This window comes from Polypterus senegalus, chromosome 10 (assembly GCF_016835505.1).
Source record: "Polypterus senegalus isolate Bchr_013 chromosome 10, ASM1683550v1, whole genome shotgun sequence".
In the NCBI taxonomy this organism is placed as follows: domain Eukaryota; kingdom Metazoa; phylum Chordata; class Cladistia; order Polypteriformes; family Polypteridae; genus Polypterus; species Polypterus senegalus.
In genome coordinates this window covers 173,321,211-173,341,147 of record NC_053163.1, presented here as the reverse complement: position 1 = coordinate 173,341,147, position 19,937 = coordinate 173,321,211, and the positions used below count along the sequence as shown (strand labels likewise).

The 19,937-nt window shown below is 41.7% G+C and overlaps 1 protein-coding gene across 1 annotated transcript; it reads right to left on the bottom strand.

The window, feature by feature from the left end:
* Positions 1-2,061: 2,061 nt before the first annotated feature.
* On the bottom strand, positions 2,062-18,790 carry tmem17 (transmembrane protein 17). The gene is made up of 5 exons (XM_039767550.1): positions 18,671-18,790; positions 15,918-16,021; positions 13,550-13,663; positions 6,772-6,915; positions 2,062-2,414 (listed from the first exon to the last, which is right to left on the bottom strand). Exons 1-5 carry the CDS (start codon positions 18,783-18,785, stop codon positions 2,268-2,270), a joined length of 624 nt encoding a protein of 207 aa, XP_039623484.1. The 5' UTR covers positions 18,786-18,790; the 3' UTR covers positions 2,062-2,267.
* Between the last annotated feature and the right edge of the window lie 1,147 nt (positions 18,791-19,937).

Genomic DNA, 19,937 nt, shown 5'->3' with positions numbered 1-19,937 from the left:
GAAGAAACCTTGGGAAAGGCAGTTCAAAGAGAGACCCCTTTCCAGGTAGGTTGGGCATGCGGTGGGTGTCAAAAAGAAGGGGGTCAATACAATACAATACACAGAACAGAGCAAATCCTCAATACAGTATAAAAAGTTTAGAAGTACAGAGCAGAATTCAACAGTAGATGATATCCCATAATATGATTTGGATTTGTTCAGAGTCCTGGAGACCTCATCCATCAAGCTGCCTCCCCCATTTGGCCATTCCACGGCTGAAACAGTGCTGGGCCAGCCAATCCAATGAAAGGACCCCTCTTTCCCACGATTCCTGCAATCCTCCAACAGGGATGACTTTACGTTAGGCAGGCAAAACAACTTGGCAGGTGGGCCGTGGCACCAAGTGCCACATTTATGCCATCTGAATTATAATTTGAGGCGAAACTAAACCACGTGCACATAATCCTTCACATCCTACAATATCATGCTTTTGATTAATTTATCTGATGTTAAAAGGAAAACACAACACACACAAAAGAAGAACAAATTCCACAGAAGACGCCATTTTGGCCGGGATTAAAGTCCTGCAGTCTCTAGAGCTGTGACACAGCAGCAAAAAAAACGATTTCATGCCATCTTCTTTCCCACTTGTACTGCAGCTTGGTATCACTTACTGTGTGATATATTACTGACATCATCTGAAAATAAATAATAAAGCCCGTGTACGCCCTCATGATTTAATTAGTATTATGTTATTAGGCAGTTGCTTTTACACAAAGTGACAGTATTTCAGGTGAGGAGTGTAAATGTATTGTGATCATTCAGCTCTTCCTTCCCATTAAAGAAATGGACAAATTACATTTATGAAAAGTTTTGCTTTTTTAAATTGAGCATCTCCTTTGTTTCAAAAAGCGTACATTACAGAAGAAATGGTAACATTTGGCAATCAAACATTAATTTCTATGAAAAGTGTTTTTCTAATTCTTATTTATCCGAACCACCTCTTTGGTTATAAAAAAATAAATAATTTTAATAAAATTTTTAATTTCTGTCATAAATGTTAATGATATTTTAAGTTATTTGTGATTATTTTATGTTAATTATCTTTAGAATGAAACATCCTTAATTTGAACTATTTTTTTTCCCACTTATGGCTAGCCCACATGATACTTTAATTACCTTTTTTATTTTAACTTTTATTTTGTATTGACTTAAACTGTATTATTATTATTTTTAACCAACTCTCCTTCACATAGCAGACACCCAGATTTTTGTTAAGCTATGTGGACTAAAGTCTTCGCTTCCCGGGTCCTCCCTGTGTGGAGTTTGCATGTTATAATAATAATAAATTCTTTGCATTTATATAGCGCTTTTCTCACTACTCAAAGCGCTCAGCGATTGCAGGTTAAGGGCCCAACAGAGCAGAGTCCCTTTGGCGTTTACGCGATTCAAACCGGCAACCTTCTGATTGCCAGTGCAGATCCTTAACCTCAGAGCCACCACTCTGCATGCAAATGTTCTCCCCGTGTCTGCGTGGGTTTCCTCCCACAGTCCAAAGACATGCAGGTTAGGTGAATTGGCGATTGTAAATTGTCCCGTGTGTGTGCTTGGTGTATGTGTGTGCCCTGCCCGAGGTTTGTTTCCTGCCTTGTTCCCTGTGTTGGCTGGAATTGGCTCCAGCAGACCCCCGTAACCTTGTAGTTCGGATATAGCGAGTTGGATAATGGATGGATGGATGGACTAGAGTTGCTTCTCCGTGATTCAGTGTTTTGAAGCTTGAGCTTCATTAGTTTTCACAGTAAATCCACGTCTGCGTTATTCTGCACAGCAAACGGCAGCTACTAGTCTGTAGTTAGGATGGGAATGGACTGCTGGCACTGTTAAAACAAGAAAAAGTGAAAAGAAAGCACACTGTCATAAATATAGTGGTTCAGCATGACACCAAAGACGTGATGTATGATACGCTTTTATATGAAAACAAATATAAACTCCCAACTAGGATTTAAATAGAGTCGCACAGTTGAGTTATGAGAATCATAAACACATGCAAAAAACAAGCTAGAAAAGATTCCACAGATTGCCCCTTTCAATGAAATCCTTTTATTAAAAAACATGCCTCTTACAGTTTTAATTTATCTTAACAAAAGTACAAAAGAATTTCCCATTGAGGGTTAATAAAGTATATCAAATCAAAAATACTTTGCACAGAACTCACACATCTTAAAATATTTTCTTGGCACTAAGAGATGTACAAGACAAACCACAATGTCATTCCTGTGTTGTATGGATCAGGCCTTACTCACAGCCCCCCAGTATGCAGCGGGGTCTTCTGGCCTGTCTGGCCTGAGCTCTTGAATGCCATCAAACTGTTGTAAGTGAAACCTGCCTTCCAGCTGCCTGACCATCAACCGAAGAGCAAAGAAAGCAGACAGGATCTTTGAAAAGAATATCAAATAAATAAAAAAACATGAAACACTGGCTCTGGTATTGTTTGCATGCAAGCTGAGAACAGTTACTGGAATTGTACAACAAATGATAATGGTATATAATTTAACTGTATTTCTATCAACCTACTTGAAAGTGCATACAAAAACTAAAAAACTTCATCTTGATTTTTTTTTTTTTTCATATAATTTTAACAATCCATTCAGGTGTGATGATTAGTGACCCGCAGTATGGCTTCATGCCAAGAAAGAGCACCACAGATGCAATGTTTGCTCTGAGGATGTCGATGGAGACGTTTAGAGAAGGCCAGAAGGAGCTGCATTGTGTCTTTGTGGACCTGAAGAAAGCATATGACAGGGTGCCTCGAGAGGAGCTGTGGTATTGTATGAGGAAGTCGGGAGTGGCAGAGAAGTATATAAGAGTTGTACAGGATATGTACGAGGGAAGTGTGACTGTGATGAGGTCTGCAGTAGGGAGTGATGGATGCATTCAAGTTGGAGGTGGAATTACATCAGGGATCGGCTCTGAGCCCTTTCTTATTTGCAATGGTGATGGACAGGTTGACAGATGAGATTAGACAGGAGTCCCTGTGGACTATGATGTTTGCTGATGACGCTGTGATCTGTAGGGATAGTAGGGAGCAAGTTGAGGAGACCCTGGAGAGGTGGAGATCTGCTCCAGAGAGGAACAAAACAGAATACATGTGTGTGAATGAGAGGGAGGTCAGTGGAGTGGTGAGGATGCAGGGAGTAGAGTTGGTGAAGGTGGAGGAGTTTAAATACTTGGGATCAACAGTACAGAGTAATGGGGATTGTGGAAGAGAGGTGAAAAAGAGAGTGCAGGCAGGGTGGAATGGGTGGAGAAGAGTGTCAGGAGTAATTTGTGACAGACAGGTATCAGCAAGAGTGAAAGTGAAGGTCTACAGGACGGTAGTGAGACCAGCTATGTGATATGGGTTGGAGATGGTGGCACTGACCAGAAAGCAGGAGACAGAGCTGGAAGTGGCAGAATTAAAGATGTTAAGATTTGCACTGGGTGTGACGAGGATGGACAGGATTAGAAATGAGGACATTAGAGGGTCGGCTCAAGTTGGATGGTTGGGAGACAAAGTCAGAGAGGCGAGATTGTGTTGGTTTGGACATGAGCAGAGGAGAGATGCTGAGTATATTGGGAGAAGGGTGCTAAGGATAGAGTGGACAGGCAAGAGGAAAAGAGGAAGGCCTAAGAGAAGGTTTATGGATGTGGTGAGAGAGGACATGCAGGTGATTGGGGGTAACAGAACAAGATGCAGAGGACAGAAAGGTATGGAAGAAGATGATCCTCTGCGGCACCCTTAACGGAAGCAACCGAACAAAGAAGAAGAAGAAGACTCAGGTATTCCTGTTCTGAACCTACCCGTCCATTTCAGAGCGGCAGCATCAGGTGTCTGGCTGGAACCAACCTTGGACAATGCGCCAGTCCACAGCAAACATCCTGATGCCAGCCAATTCACAGTCACCAGTTAACATAACAACACATACAGTATTTGGCCAACATTGATTACAATTATTGTCTACATAAAGGCACTATGTCAAATTACACAAGTTTTCCAGTGAGTTTCAGTCATAGCCTTAATTTACAGAATCTTAGCGAGTCAGAGGCAGTCAGTGGTGTGCCCCCTTTGAAGCTGTTTGGGTAATGTGACCTACTCAGCAATTCACTCCAACTAATGAACGGGTTAATTTTGTCTTTAATTTTAGGGGTGGTCTCAGTGAGTAGGAAAAACGACAGCCAATGAATATTCGTCTGGAAGTACAATACATATAATGCAATAATGAGGAATAAGGAACACTGGTGTTTTGGATCTCACAAACAGAGGAGAAGCTCGTCTGTCTGATGTCTTTTGATTTACATACCACAACAGAATAGAAAAAAAAAACAAGAGCTGGAATTACGGTTAAACTTGCCGTAACTGTTAAACTTTTGTACTGCATAGGCTCTGTCATGCAGCACATCACTGGCTGTCACAAAAAGGGTTAAGCAGTACTGTTCTGGAAAGTCGTCAGGCAGTGAGTAAAGTAGACACGGCCAACAATTCACAGTCGAGTAAACTGACATGTTCCAGTGAAGAGATCAGCAAGTCCGACATGCCCCATAAGTAGAAATCATGTAGTGTGACATCAGCCTTAGCCACAGATTTGATTTTATGTCTTACAAATTATGGTACCCAATTTAGAATATCCTCAGGATTTTTATTTTAGTCAGTGGGCTTCTCTCCTCACTCAAAAAATCTTAAAGATGAATATCAAAAACTTAAGTATATTTAGGCCCAGCCAGTACTGGGATGGGACACCAACCAGGAAAGGTTTGGCTTGCTGCTGGATGTCCTGCAGAGGGTACTTACCCTGTGGTCTGAATGTGGATGCCAGTGGCCCAGTGCAGTGACAGGGACACAGTGCTGTAAAAATGTCGCCGTCCTTTAGTTAGGTCCTCTCAGTGGTCACAAAGGTTTGTAAAGAGTAGGGTGTATCCCAGTGTCCAGGCTAAATTGTCCTCCATGGCCTGGTCATTCTGGCCCCTAATCATCCCTTGTCTCTAATTTGCTATCTCTCACCATTTCACCACCTAACAGCTCATGTGTGGCGAGCGTACTGGCACAAAAAATGTCTGCCATCGCATAATCCAGGTGGCTCCTCACTGACTGTGTAAAGCCCTTTGAGTAGTGAGTAAAGTGCTATATAAATGTAAAGTATTATTATTATTTTTTTTTTAATAAAAAGTGTATGTGCATGGGCAGCACGGTGGCACAGTGATAACGCTGCTGCATTGCAGTAAGGAGACCTGGGTTCGCTTCCCGGGTCCTCCCTGCGTGGAGTTTGCATATTCTCCCCATGTCTCTCCCACAGTCCAAAGACGTGCAGGTTAGGTGCATTGGCGATCCTTAATTGTCCCTAGTGTGTGCTTGGTGTGTGTGCGTGTGTGCCCTGCGGTGGACTGGCACTCTGCCCAGGGATTTGTCCCTGCCTTGTGGCCTGTACTGGCTGGGATTGGCTCCGTGACCCTGTGTTAGGATACAGCGGATTGGACAATGACTGACTGACTGTATGTGCATACATCCAGTTGCTATATCCCTGTCATTCCAAAAGGTGGCCCATCACAAACATTTTTTGAAATGAAATGCATTGCATTTATCATTCCAACAGATGGTGCATCACAAATATGACCACTGTTTTTACGAATCCTAAACCAAATGTCATATAACTGGGACATATGTATTGCATGGTGCACTGCAAACATTAACGCTGAGGTATATGTTGATAATTGAGATTTCAACTCACCTTAGATGGACATCACAGCTAGTTATGAATATCAACATAACCATGATTTTCATATTTAGTTGTGAATGCTTTGCCAGCTTGTGCTAAATACGTAAAAAAAAATTAAAACACAGGTTTGGTTTTGTGTTAAGTTCTAGGGTGGGCTTGTGTCCATGAAAGCGGACAACCAATGAATTCTCATCCAAAAGTGCAATGAGTACAAATGCAGGAAAGAGGAATAAGGAACGCAGGTGTTTGGATCCTCACAGCTCAGAGATCATCCGTCTGTTTGTTGCTTGTTTTATGTACTAAGATAGCATGGAAAAATACATGTAAATAAAGATAAAAAAGGGCAAAGGTTGTGGCTGAAGTCGCCTTACTCGTATCCCCCTTATACTGCAACAGTTTTATCTGTCATCATGTCTTTGGCTGTAAGAAAAAGCAGTGGGCTCATGATACTTTGGAATTGTTAACCTGTGCTGGAAACTCATCACGTGTTTGTGTAATTTGACATCTCCTGCGATTTCTTGTTGTGTAATAAGGGTTGAAGGTGTTTTGGACCTCAGGAATTGAAGAGAAGCTCGTCTGTCTGCTGTTGCTTGTTTTATGTACCACGACAGAATGGATTAAAAGGAGGCAGAGGTTGTGGCTGAAGTCGCCATACCTGTAAACCCTTTGTACTACAACGGCTTCATCACACATCATGTCATTGGCTGTAAGAAAAAGGCACAGACTCACAATACTTTAGGAATTGTTAAACTCTGTTGGAAAGTTGTCACACATTTGCATAATTTAATATCCCCAGGAATGTCTAGTCGTGTAATCAGGTAATGAGATCAGCAACTGCAGACGTCAAGTTTGATATCCCCTATGACTAGAAGTCCTGTAATGTGACATCGGCCTAAAGTGGAACAGGGTGATGACTGAATTTTCTAGAAATAACAGTAATGGTTCTTCAACTCTTTAACCAATCCCTCTCTCCAAGCATTAATTAATAATATAACAGATCAACTAAAAATATTATATTTAGAAATAATTGTTAGTTACAGACCTGGAAAATTAAAAAGAGGGCCAACACAATATGCACACTTCTCTCCAAAGGCTGGATAAGAATTCCCTCATTGAAGAGCAGGAACAGAACCAGTGGAAGCTGCAACAGCAGCGTCAGCAGCCAGAAGCCTGCCAGTTCTGGAACCTTAAAATGACAAATGGAACATAATGACAATATGTCACAATGACAATATGGAATATAATTACACATTGTACTGGACCAACTATTCTTCTGCTGGATTCTTAATCTGTGTGCAATCCTAATATTCTGGAAATCCAAGGTTTCGGTTAAACTTCCATGTATCAAACTAACCAAGATCCCACCGTATGAATGCATACTATATGTGTGTCTGAGACAACTTATGATCTTAAAGTTCTAGTAAACTGTTAGCTCGTACTTTACCGAGGGAATATACAGCAGATTCAGAAAGTATTCAGACTCCTCACTTTCTGCACTTTTTATTGTATTGTAGTGTGGAAGACAGCCCGGACACAGCCAGGCAGACATCTTTTAAGCACCACAACATGTTTATTCACAACACTAATATTTACAAGGTGAAGCACACAACCCCAAAACTCCCCCAAAGTCCAGGCCTCACAAACCCTCTCTTTACTTCAGGCCGCCTCCTTTCCTCTCCTCCCCTCCCGAGCTTCATCTTTCTCCGCTCCAAACTCAAGCCAATGAATGGAGGGAGGCGGTCCCTTTCATACAAACCCGGACATGCTCCAGGTGCCTTCCGATTAGCTTCTGCCGGCACTCCCAAGTGTGGCGGAAGTACCGGCTGCGCACCCGGAAGCACTCCGGGTGTCCCTGGTCTTCTTCCCCTCAGCACTTCCGGGTGTGGTGGAAGTGCTGAGAGCCAGGGCTCCTCAGGCATTGGGGCGCCCACTGGCGATGGCCATGGGCCCCTATAGGGTTGAGCTTCTAAGCTCTGTTCCCGTGGTCCCCAAAGCCACCAGGGCGGTCGCCCCCTCGTGGTCTGGAGGAGGCATAAGCCCTCCTCTGGTCCTCCTGGCCGTCCCGGCTGGGTACCACCCCATTTGTCAGTTTTGCCCATCAATAGCCCATAACAAAAAAAAAAAAAAAACGTTTTCAGAAAGGATTGTAACTTTTTTAAAAATCAAAAACTGGAATCATGTAAATATTCAGACTGTTAATTCAGTATTATGTTGAAGCCCCTTTGGCAGCAATTACAGTCATGAGCCTTCAAGCAGAAGCTTTTAATAGCTAATAGCTCTAAAACTAATAACAAAGCACATTGATCCTTAATTTAAGTTCTCAAAAGTCTCTACAAGTTTGCACACTTGGCTTTGGGCAGTTTATCTCATTCTTCCTCGCAGATCCTCTCAGGTTCTGTTAGATTGGATGGGAAGCGTCCATAAACTGGTCTTTCCACAGACGTTCTATGAAGTTTAAGTCTGGACTTTAGCTAGGCCACTCAAGAACAGTCACTTCAGCATTGTCCTAACTGTATGATTTGGGTCACTGTCATGCTGAAAGTTAAATCATCATCCCAATCTTTGGCCAAGTGTGCTCAGGAGCAGGTTTACTTCAAAGAACTCTTTGTTTTTCGACTGCATTCATCCTTCCATCAATTCTGTTCAATTTCTTTGTCCCTGCCAATTAGAAGCACCTCCATAGCATGATGCTGCCACCACAGTGCTTGACCATAAGGATGGCATTAGACATGTGATCAGAGGCACCTCATCTTTACCAGACATAGTAATGCTGCAAGAGTTATTTTTTGTCTTATCAGACTAGAGATTCTCTTCTTCTCAAGTGTTTCTTGCTCAAAAGTAGCTTCTGTCTAGCCACTCTGCCATAAACACCTGATTGATGGAGTGCTTCTATGATGGTCTTCCTTCGGACAGGTTCTCCCATCTCAGCAGAGAACATCTGAAGCCCAGTTAGAATGACCACTGAGTTCTTAACCACCTTCCTGACCGTGGTCCTTCCTACCTGCTTACAAATTTTGGCTCGAAAGCCAAATCTTGAACCACCAGGATTCGTCCTAAATGTCATCCATTTTACAATTATTGAGGACACTCTGCTACTAGGAACACTCTAAGCTTTACAAATGGTTTGACTCCCTTGCCCCGATCTGCACCTCACCCCAATTTGACCATGAAGGTCTACAGAGAGTTCCTTGGGCTGCTTTTTTGTCTTGACACGCAGTGTGAATTGTTAGAACTTCTATATATGTGGGGACACTTGTGCCTTTCTAAACGAAGTGGTGGACTCCGATGAAGTTCTGGGCCCATCTCAAGGGTGATTAAAGCAAACAGGAGGCACCTGACCATACCTTTAGAGGGCCACAGCAAAGGGTCTGAATACTTATAGAAGTGAGAGATATCAGTTTTTGATTTTTAATACATTCGCAGACCTTTCTGAAGGCATGACAATGACCTGAAGCATACAGCCAAGACAACGCTGGAGTGCCTGTGGGACAAGTTTGTGACTGTCCTTGAGTGGCCCCGTCAAAAGCCAGACTTAAACACCCCATAGAAAATGCCTGACAATGGAGCTTGAGAGAACCTGCTAGGAAGAATGGGATAATCTGCCTGTATGTGGTGTAGTTGTTTTGGCTTAGGACCTCCAATCATGAGGTTGCGGGTTCAAATCTGCTACTGACATTGTGTAACCATGAGCAAGTCATTTCACCTGGCTGTGCTCCAATTTGCCAAAATAAATTAAACCAGTTTTATCTCACATGTTGTAAGTCGCCTTGGATAAAGTTGAATAGATAAACATAACATCTGGCCAATGAGTAACCAGTGTCACACGTGGGTGGGTTGGGGACAGCTGAAGGGTCTAGTGACTGTAATTATAATACCTCACCAGAGATTGGCATTGTGTTTTAATGCCTTTCTCTCTTTCTTCCTCTGCAGACCAGATGATTGACAGCTATGACATCACTGACGTCATTTCCGGTATCTGTCCACCTGGGCCCGCCTCTTCCTGCCCAGAGGGCTGAAAACTGGAAGCTCTGCCATATTAGCTAGATCCATTTTGAAGTCATGTCTGAAAAGTTCACTGTTTTTTTTTTATATGATTTTTTCTTACAAACCAAGGATACGGGGTGCTGGGTTGGACCCCAAATCTTCTTATCTTGTCATTTCATTCTCTTACTACGGGGAAGAAGGGCCTTGTTCAGGGAAAAGACTAAGAACCCAATGGTCACATTAACAGAGCTTTGGAAGTCCACTGCTGGGATGGGAGACTCCGTCAGAAGGACGAACATCTCCATAACACTTCGTCAGTGGGGCATTTATGGTGGTTTGGGTGACTCTCACTTGGAGTTTGGACAATGGCATTTAAAGGACTCTGAGAACAGGGGGGGAAAGATTCGCTTGTTTGATGAGACCAAAACAGTGAAGTATGGCGGTGGCATCATCACTGTATGGGGGTGCTTCTCAGTGGCAGGAACAGGAAGACTGATCAAAATCGAGGGAAGGATGAATGCAGCCAATTCAAAGAAGTCATTGAAGAAACCTTACTCCATAATGCACGTGACCTGGGGTGACAGTTCACCCTTTAACCTGACAGTGACCTGAAGCATATAGTCAAGACAATGCTGGAGTGCCTGTGGGACAAGTTTGTGACTGTCCTTGAGTGGTCCCATCAAAGGCCAGACTAAAACACCCCACAGAAAATACCTGACAATGGCAGTTTACCGATGCTTCCCATCCAGTCTTATGGAGCTTGAGAGGATCTACTAGGAAGAATGGGATAAACTGCCCAAACCCAGGTGTCCATAACTTGTAGAGACTTACTCAAGAAGGCGCAAAGCTGCAACAGAGGCTTCTATATGATACTGAATTAAGGGTCAGAATTCTTAAACCAGTGAGAGATATCAGTTTTTGATTTTTAATCCATTCGCAGACCTTTCTGAAAGCATGTTTTCACCTGGTCACTCTGGACTATTGAGAAACAAATTGGAAATTTATCAGTTGATCAGTTTCAAGTGAAATTTACGACACGATTAAGTGTGAAGAGAATGAAGAGGTCTGTATACCTTCTGAATCCACCGCATGCCCCCTGCCTGTTTCAAAAAGACAACATGTATTTCTGTTCCAAAGAAATCAGACGTGGGCCATCTCAATGCATACAGAATTGGTGGCACTCCCTTCCATTGTGATAAAATTCTTTAAGAGACTGGAGCTTGAATATATTAAAAGTGATATTCTAGATCATTTGGACCAGTCTGCATATTGTCACAGCAGGCCCACAGAGGATGCCATATCTCCTGCACATCATACTGACTAAACCCTGGATAAGAAAAACTGCTATACCAGAGTACTGTTTATAGCTCAACATTCAACACTGTTGGACCATCAAAGATGATCACCAAGCTACTGGATTTGGGCCTTAATACTAAGCTGAAAGAATGGATCTTGGACTTTCAATCTGGCGAACCTTAGCAAATGCTGACAGGCAGCCTCACATCCTCATACTAGGTAGAGTGCTGTGTCCCCTTGTACTTTTTGTTCACCCAGGATAATGTGGCAAGACGTGGCTCCTGTTCCATCATTACATTTAATGATGACATCACTATCATAACTACAATCACCAACAAAGATGAGGCAGCTTACAAAGAAGAGACTTGTCTTCTGACACAATATAACCAAGACACCAATATCTCCATCAGTGTCAGCACGATTCAAAAGCTTCTACTGCATTCACATGCTATTTAAGTTTCCGAGTTGGAAATTCCATGTGTTCCAATGCTTTATAAATTGTGGGGACCAAGTATAAAAAGTATTGTCATTTTCTATGTGGTGTGATTGAAATGTGTGCAGATCCCCTCAAAAGAATGTCTGCAATGTTCACTTTAATCACAATGTCTCAATTGTTTGTCACTTTAAACTGTGGAGCAGAGGAGGAAATAAAGTAAAAATGATTTCCAATGGTCCCAAACATTAAGGAGGATGCTGTATATATTGTAGCAGGGAAACAGGCATCCCAGTTGGAAAGGAGGATGGTTTCTTACCCAGACAAGAGGTCAGAGCGGACAGACAGACGGATTGGCTGGCTGGCTGGATGAAAAAATAAATTTGTGCCCGGCCAGGATGCCCAAGGTGTAGAAGGACCGGGGGAGAGAGTATTACGAGGACAGTTTCTCCCCCGGGCCCATAGTACGTAGCCCCCCTTGGTTCCCAGTCAGCCCACGGGTTATGAGCATGGGAAGGATTCCAGGGGGCAGGAGCTGCCTCACTCCATAAGTTGGCCAGAGTCGGAAGGAGGAGAGGACAAAGCTTGAGGAGGAGGAGTGGAGGGAAAAGGACTGGCGGCAAGAAGGGGCTGAATGGTATTGGCGTGTTGTGTTGACTGATATTTTGGGCACTGTACTGGTGCAGATATTTAAGAATAAGGGGGATGTGCAAGACTGTAGTAACTACAGGGGGATAAAATTGATGAGCCACAGCATGAAGTTATGGGAAAGAGTAGTGGAACCTCAGTTAAGAAGGGAGGTGATGATTAGTGAGCAGCAGTGTGGTTCCATGCCAAGAAAGAGCACCACAGGTGTGATGTTTGCTCTGAGGATGTTGATGGAGAAGTTAAGAGAAGGTCAGAAGGAGTTGCATTGCGTCTTTGTGGACCAGAAGAACGCAGATGACAGGGTGTCTCGAGAGGAGCTGTGGTATTGTGTAAGGAAGTCGGGAGTGTCAGAGAAGTACGTAAGAGTTGTACAGGATATGTACGAGGGAAGTGTGACAGTGGTGAGGTCTGCGGTAGGAGTGACCGAGGTGGGATTACATCAGGGATCAGCTCTGAGCCCTTTCTTATTTGCAATGGTGATAGACAGGTTGACAGATGAGATTAGACAGGAGTCCCTGTGGACTGTGATGTCTGCTGATGACATTGTGATCTGTAGTGAGAGTAGAGAGCAGGTTGAGGAGACCCTGGAGAGGTGGAGATATGCTCTAGAGAGGAGAGGAATGAAGGTCAGTAGGAACAAGACAGAATACATGTGAGTAAAAGAAAGGGGGGTCAGTGGAATGGTGAGGATGAGGGAGTAGAGTTGGTGAAGGTGGATGAGTTTAAATACTTGGGATCAACAGTACAGAGTAACAGGGATTGTGGAAGAGAGGTGAAAAAGAGAGTGCAGGCAGGGTGGAATTGGTGGAGAAGAGTGTCAGACGGGTATCAGCAAGAGTGAAAGGGAAGCTCTACAGGACGGTAGTGAGACCAGCTATGTTATATGGGTTGGAGACGGTGGCACAGGAGACAGAGCTGGAGCTGGCAGAGTTAAAGATGCTAAGATTTGCATTGGGTGTGACGAGGATGCACAGGATTAGAAATGAGGACATTAGAGGGTCAGCTCAAGTTGGACAGTTGGGAGACAAAGTCAGAGAGGCGAGACTGCATTGGTTTGGACATGTGCAGAGGAGAGATGCTGGGTATATTTGGAGAAGGATTTTAACAGTACAGTTGGCACGCAAGAGAAAAAGAGGAAGGCCTAAGGAAAGATTTATGGATGTGTTGAGAGAGGACATGCAGGTGATGGGTGTAACAGAACAAGATGCAGTGGACAGAAAGATATGGAAGAAGATGATCCGCTGTGGCAACCCCTAACAGGAGCAGCCGAAAGAAGAAGAAAAAGAAGAAGAAGAAGAAGATACTACCTACATGAAGATGAAATCTTGATATGTTCACATACTGTATGTACAAAAAAAAAAAAACTTTCACGGGGTGTACAAAACTGTACCGTTGTAAAACCACAAACCCAGTATGTGATCAGCCTGTGCTTTCCATGAATGGCAGCTTTAAGACTTACTTTCTCTTGAAGGTTGCCGGTGTAGCCAAGGTACAGTCGTATGATCTCGATAACTGTCATCACAATCAGAATGGTTATTAGGATGAATTTGTAGTAATCCTGCAGGACGGGGTACTGCGAACAGAAAGGAAAGACAGTTTGGGATAAGTCAGGCTTTACTGCAGAATGAAGCTGACCAATACACATTTTTGAGCAGCCAAAACCCACTTTCAAATGTTTTAAAGCAAAAGCTCTTCATGGCAATTGTGTATCTACAGTATATTATAACCAAGTTACTACACACCCATCCAATGAGGAATTTCTTGTTGTCTCACGCTGGGTGATCGAGTTTTTCATTCTGCAGCCCCCCCACCTGTTTATCTTAGACAGTTGTCTTGGATCGTGTCATAATCGAAAACATATCAATCAAATGATTGATTGCTTTTGACTACGGTATGCAATTTTTGGGTCAGTTTAAAATACAATAAAAATGCGTATTGCTTTTTAATTTGTGTCCGCAGATCGTGGGTCTTAACTAAAAGCTGCAGCCACTAAGCAAAATGCAATACGTTACAAGTGGAACGCCTCTTACCCCAAATTGTTGACGCCCCTCGCCCCACCCTGTGACGCTGATTGGTCATTTGATTACATTCATTCATTCTGATTAATGCGTGGTCCTGAATTGAAATGCAATACGTTTGCTTTGCTTTTATTTATGATACGCAATATACGGTCATGAATTAATAATGCAGTACACATTTGTACTGCATTTTAAACAGACATGAAAATTTCATGCTGTAATTAGAACATTAGAAAATTGTGATGAGAACAGGTCACTCAGCCCAACCAGCTCATCCATCCTATTCTCCTTGGTTGTCCAAAATAGCATCAAGTCAAGATCTGTGGGTCCCTAAAGTGCTACAGTCCACCACATTACTTGGTCATTTATCCTATGTGTCTGTGGTTGTCTGCACACAGTAGGGCATCATAGGACTCGGTAGGGCAGGGTGCAGGTTGGCTCTTTTTGAGGCCTTCGCCTTGCCCATTATATTTTGGGTCTGGTTTTCACAATATCTATACAACAAGAAAGATCGATTTTAGATGATGAAGTGCTAGAGGGAACTTCTTCCTGTCAGTTTCTTGCTGGTCATGGATGAGACACTGGGAAAGCAATACCTCATTTTCACTTCCCATATTTAATGTGTCTGAGTTTGACAGCATATACGGTGGCAAGAAAAAGATTGTAAACTTCTGGAAATAAACATGTTTCCACCTTAATAAAAGGACAGGTGTCTGTGTGTTTGTCTGGTTGCTATGTCTCTGTCATTCCAATAGATGGCACACCACAAACATTTTTAATAATAAAATACATTGCATTTGTCATTCCAACAGATGGTGCATTACAAACATTAACTCTGGTTTTACAAAACCTATACCAAATGGCAGTACAGTAGCCATAACAGTAGCAATACGCAATGCATTTGTTATTCCAACACATGGTGCTTCCTAAACATTTGCAGTAATAAAATGCATTGCAGTTGTCATTCCAACAGTTGGCGCATCACAAACATTAAAACTGGTTTAACAAATGGCATATAACAGGTGAGATATGCATTGAATTTGTCACTCCAACAAACAGTGCTTCATAAACATTTGCAGTAATAAAATGCATTGCATTTTGTCATTCCAATAGATGGAGCATCACAAACATTAACACTGGTTTTATGAATCCCATACCAAATGGCATCTATCAGAGACTTATGCATTGCATTTGTCATTCCAACAGATGCTGCATCACAAACATTAACACTGCTTTTACAAATCTCATACCAAATGACATTTAACAGTAGAGATATGCATTGCATTTGTCATTCCAACACATGGTGCTTCATAAACATTTGCAGTAATAAAATGCATTGCATTTGCCATTTCAACAGATGGCACATCACAAACATTAACACTGCTTTTATGAATCCCATAGCAAATGGCATATAAGAGTAGCAATATGCACTGCATTTGTCATTCCAACACATGGTGTGTCAAACATTTGTAGTAACAAAACGCATTGCATTTGTCATTCCAACAGATGGCATCACAAATATTAATTCTATTTTTTACAATAATGAAAAGCAATCAATCATTTTTTTTTTTAATTATGACACAGTAAAACCCTGCCAAATTAAAGGCACCACATGCATATGCTTTTTATTGCAGTATAGTTAACACTTTGGATTGTATTTCATTTTGGCACAAATAATCCTCCATACATTTTCATGCACCACCCAGAAGTAGTTTAATTAAAATGGTATTAAAGATGTCAAATTGATATGTGCAAGACACAGAGAGAGAATAAAAAGAGACCCCTTGAATAAGTTTCATGAGTTACAACCTTCAACTGCAGCATGACCACTTCTGACAACCACCAGCATGGGAAAAAGAAGACATTGAAGTAGAGAGACATTTGAAGAGGTAGACTGGAAACAACTTCATTGCCTGAAAAATAAAAAGAATAAGAAAAGAAAAAAAAAAACCATACTTGTGGGCGATCAAAAGCCATCTTTACATACTGATGAGTACATTGAAAGCTTCACTTTAAAGGTTTTGATTCAGAAAGAGCACAGCTATTCCAATAATAATTTCAAGTTCTGAATTTTATTCAATTTACTTAACTATTCTTCATATATCTTACTACTTGAATCAGTGCCAGCTGAAGCTCATTTGGAACCTTTTATTGTGTTATATATTGTTATCCACCTTAAATAAAAGGTACATGTCTGTGTATCTGTACGTCTGTCTTGTTTCTATGCCTCTGTCATTCCAACAGATGGCACATCACAAACATGTGCAGTAATAAAATGCATTGCATTTTTAAATTCCAACAGATGGCACATCACAAACATGTGCAGTAATAAAATGCATTGCATTTTTAAATTCCAACAGATGGCACATCACAAACATGTGCAATAATAAAATGCACTGCATTTTTCATTTCTACAAAGGGTGTATTACACACATTTATACTGCTTTTGCAAATCCTGCACCAAATAGCATATAACTGAGAAATTTGCATTGCACTTTTCATTCCAACAGATAGTGCATCACAAATATTTGTAGTAATGCATTCCATTACTCTCCACGTTATGTGCAGTGCTGCTGTGACAATCACTGGCTCCCTGAGACCCTTAACTGGGTGGTTTAACTTTACTCTTCAGCATATGTAGGATGAAATGTTCATCTATGTGTTTTGATCAGTTCTTGTTTCTTGACTGCACATACGCACATTGTTAATCTAACCCTCCCTACCTGTCACATAATGTCCATAGCACGATGATACTGACCACACTAGCAGTGGCGTAGCTCGAGTTCGTGCCGCTCGGGGCGGGGCTTCAATTTGCCGCCCTCCAACATATTTGAATATGTTAACTTATTTAATTAGAAAATTAAAATGACGTATAGAGAAAAATTAAGATACATTTTGTATAGATTTATTCATATATATATATAAACAGCAATACATTTTTCACATATAATTATTTACAATCATCAATTAGACAAGAATATAGTATCGACGCACTAATAAGCTGTGTGCAAATTATTAGTTTAATATAATTACGCGGCGAAAACCAGAACCAGTGTAGTGTACAAGTAATAAGTGAGGATGTTTTCTGCGCAGAGCAGGAACGCATTCGGATTGATAACGAAACGAAATTATAAATTGTAAATTCGTTGTTTATCTTCCTAGAAATTATTATCGGTGTAATGTTTATGTTTATTTTTGTTATTGCCTCATAAATTTCAACTGCTGTGTCTGATGCCGTCACAGAAGGACAGTCTGAAAATGATTTCTGAAGCATTTGTGGGTAAAAATCAGAGAATTTTAGGTTTTTTTCATTTATGAGTAATATTTTTCCGAATCCTGCTGCCCCCTAGCTACGCCACTGCAAACCGTGAAACATTTTCCATGTAATAACACAATAATTTAGCAAAATATTGTAGTAATTATTGAGAAATAACAAAATAGCAAATGAACAGCATCATTTTGCGGAGGTTGGGAGGGGAGTGATTGTGGGAATAAGCTTCTGTGCAGTATAGCTACATAGGTGGGTTAGTTCTGTATCCCTCACAATTTTGCATAAACAATGCCATTTTGATGTAATAATTATAATAATTTGTTATATTTATATATCACTTTTCTCACTATTTAAAGCGCTTCAGTGAGTGGGGAGCCACCAACAACGTGCAGCAACCACCTTGATGACGCGACAGCAGTCATTTTTGCAGCAGTACGCTCGCCACACATGAGCCATTTGGGAGTATGGTGAGAGATACAGTAGTTAGACAATTAGAGGCACAGAATGATTCAGGGTGCAGAATGGCCAGGTTACGGTGGGAAATTTAGCCAGGACATTGGGATACACCCTCCTCTTTACAAAGGATGCCCAGGGATCTTTAATGATCACAGACGGTTAGGGCCTCAGTATTACATCATATCCGAAGGAGGGCACCATTACAGCATGGTGTCCCTGTCACTGCACTGAGGCATTGGGATCCACAGTCAGACCTCAGGGTAAGCGCCCCCTGCTGACCTCACCAACAACTTTTCAGGCAACAATGCAAGCTTTTCCTAGATGATCTCATATCAAAGTATTGGCTGGGCCTGAACATGCTTGGCTTCAGGTGGATTTCCTCTTCTAAAGTGCATGTGTCATGGCTCCAATTGTCCCTTTACTGTAGCCCCTTTGATCAATTTTAGGGTCTTGGAGAACTCAAGTCTATCCTGCTGATATTGGGATGCCCACACAAGCACACACCCAGCTGGCAGACATTCATTGACACACACTGACATCTGCCATCAGTCTTACAATGTGAATTTCAAACCAGAGTGAAAGCCTACAAACCCAAAGGGAGAACGTGCTAACGCCACAATGATCGGCAGTACGTCAAGCCCAGTCTTGCTGACTACTACGCCACGTGCACTCTCTATGCTACCTAAAAAAACGCAGCATTCACAGCACCCCCTACATGCGCGCAACCGAAACTTGTAAAAGATACGTTGACAAAGGATGTGAACCATCCGAAATTTTACGAATACGAAATGGATAGACATGCAATCAAAATCACTCAAAAGCTGCTGCCTCTTACTAGTTTTGATCTCGGTGAAGTCTTCTCCCGGAGCAGGTACGGTTCGGTTCTGCTCGGTTAGCAAAGTTACTGACAAATCCTGGAGACGCCGCCTGACGGGCTCAGGCAGCGACATGTTTGGAGGGGAGGAAACAAAGTGACGTGAATCGCGAAGCAGTGGCTTGTAAAAATCAGCGTGAAACTCCTCCCACTTTATCTATGATATATAATCTATATATATATATATATATTTATATAAAAACGAAATATCTGAACCATCTCTGTCGATCAGGAATTGTAAAGTTTATTTCCATTACGAACAGCGTATGTTAGTTTCTCACCGTTGACGGGGTGACTTTGTGCGGAATCTACTGCAGCCAATGCGAAAACTGGCTGTACATGGAGAATGTTTTGGTAACCACAGTTGCTTGGCAACTAAAGAACGCTTTGGCTATGCACGTGAGCATGCGCATTCCGTACTTCATGCTTAAAGTCGCGGATATGAAACACCGAAGTAGCGCCTGGATCTGAGAATGGCATTGTAAATACATTTTTTACTTTCACAAGTAATCATTTAGATAATTATAGCAATCCATAGGTTATGATTTTACAGGGTAAATATGAGCGCATATGCGTTGTTCTATGTAACGAAAGACTTGATTCTATGCACTAGTAAAGTACAGTAGGTGTTATATTGCTACTAGAGTGTATTCTTCAGCTTCGGTTTATTTTCTCTTTTCTATCATTTTTGTTTATATTGCTATTTTTTTGTGCGTTTATTGTGATTATTTTATTTTGTTAATATCTAATGAATATATTACTTACAGTGGATTCACAAAGTTTTCAGACCCCTTTGCTTTCTGCACACGTCATTGCATTGTAGATTTAAAATTAAAAGGATACATTTCTCATTTTTTCCCATTAATCTACACTCAAAAACCCATATTGCCAAGGAGGGAACATGTTTTCAAAAAGGTCTGCACATTTATCAAAAATGAAAAACTGAAATCTATCATTTCTAGAAATAAGTATTCAGACCCTTGGCTGTGACACTCCACATTGTGGTCAGGTCATCCTCATGTCATTTGTTTTAATTCTCCTTCAGATGTTTCTAGAACTTGATTGGAGTCCACCTGTGGTTAACTGAACTGACTGGATGGCATTTAGAAAGGCAAACACGCATACCTGCACATGCAGTAGAAGGTCCACGATTCACACTGTATGCCAGGACTAAATACAAGCCATGAAGTTCAAGGAACTCTTTATAAACCACCACAATCAAATTGTG

Excerpts from the sequence above, each read along its gene's own strand:
- tmem17 (XM_039767550.1), bottom strand. The coding sequence starts at position 18,785 with ATGTCGCTGCCTGAGCCCGTCAGGCGGCGTCTCCAGGATTTGTCAGTA. Across the intron at positions 13,664-15,917 it reads TGGTCATGCTGCAGTTGAAG|TACCCCGTCCTGCAGGATTA; the intron begins GTTGTAACTCAT and ends TTCTGTTCGCAG. Across the intron at positions 2,415-6,771 it reads CCCTCTTTTTAATTTTCCAG|ATCCTGTCTGCTTTCTTTGC; the intron begins GTCTGTAACTAA and ends TTCTTTTCAAAG.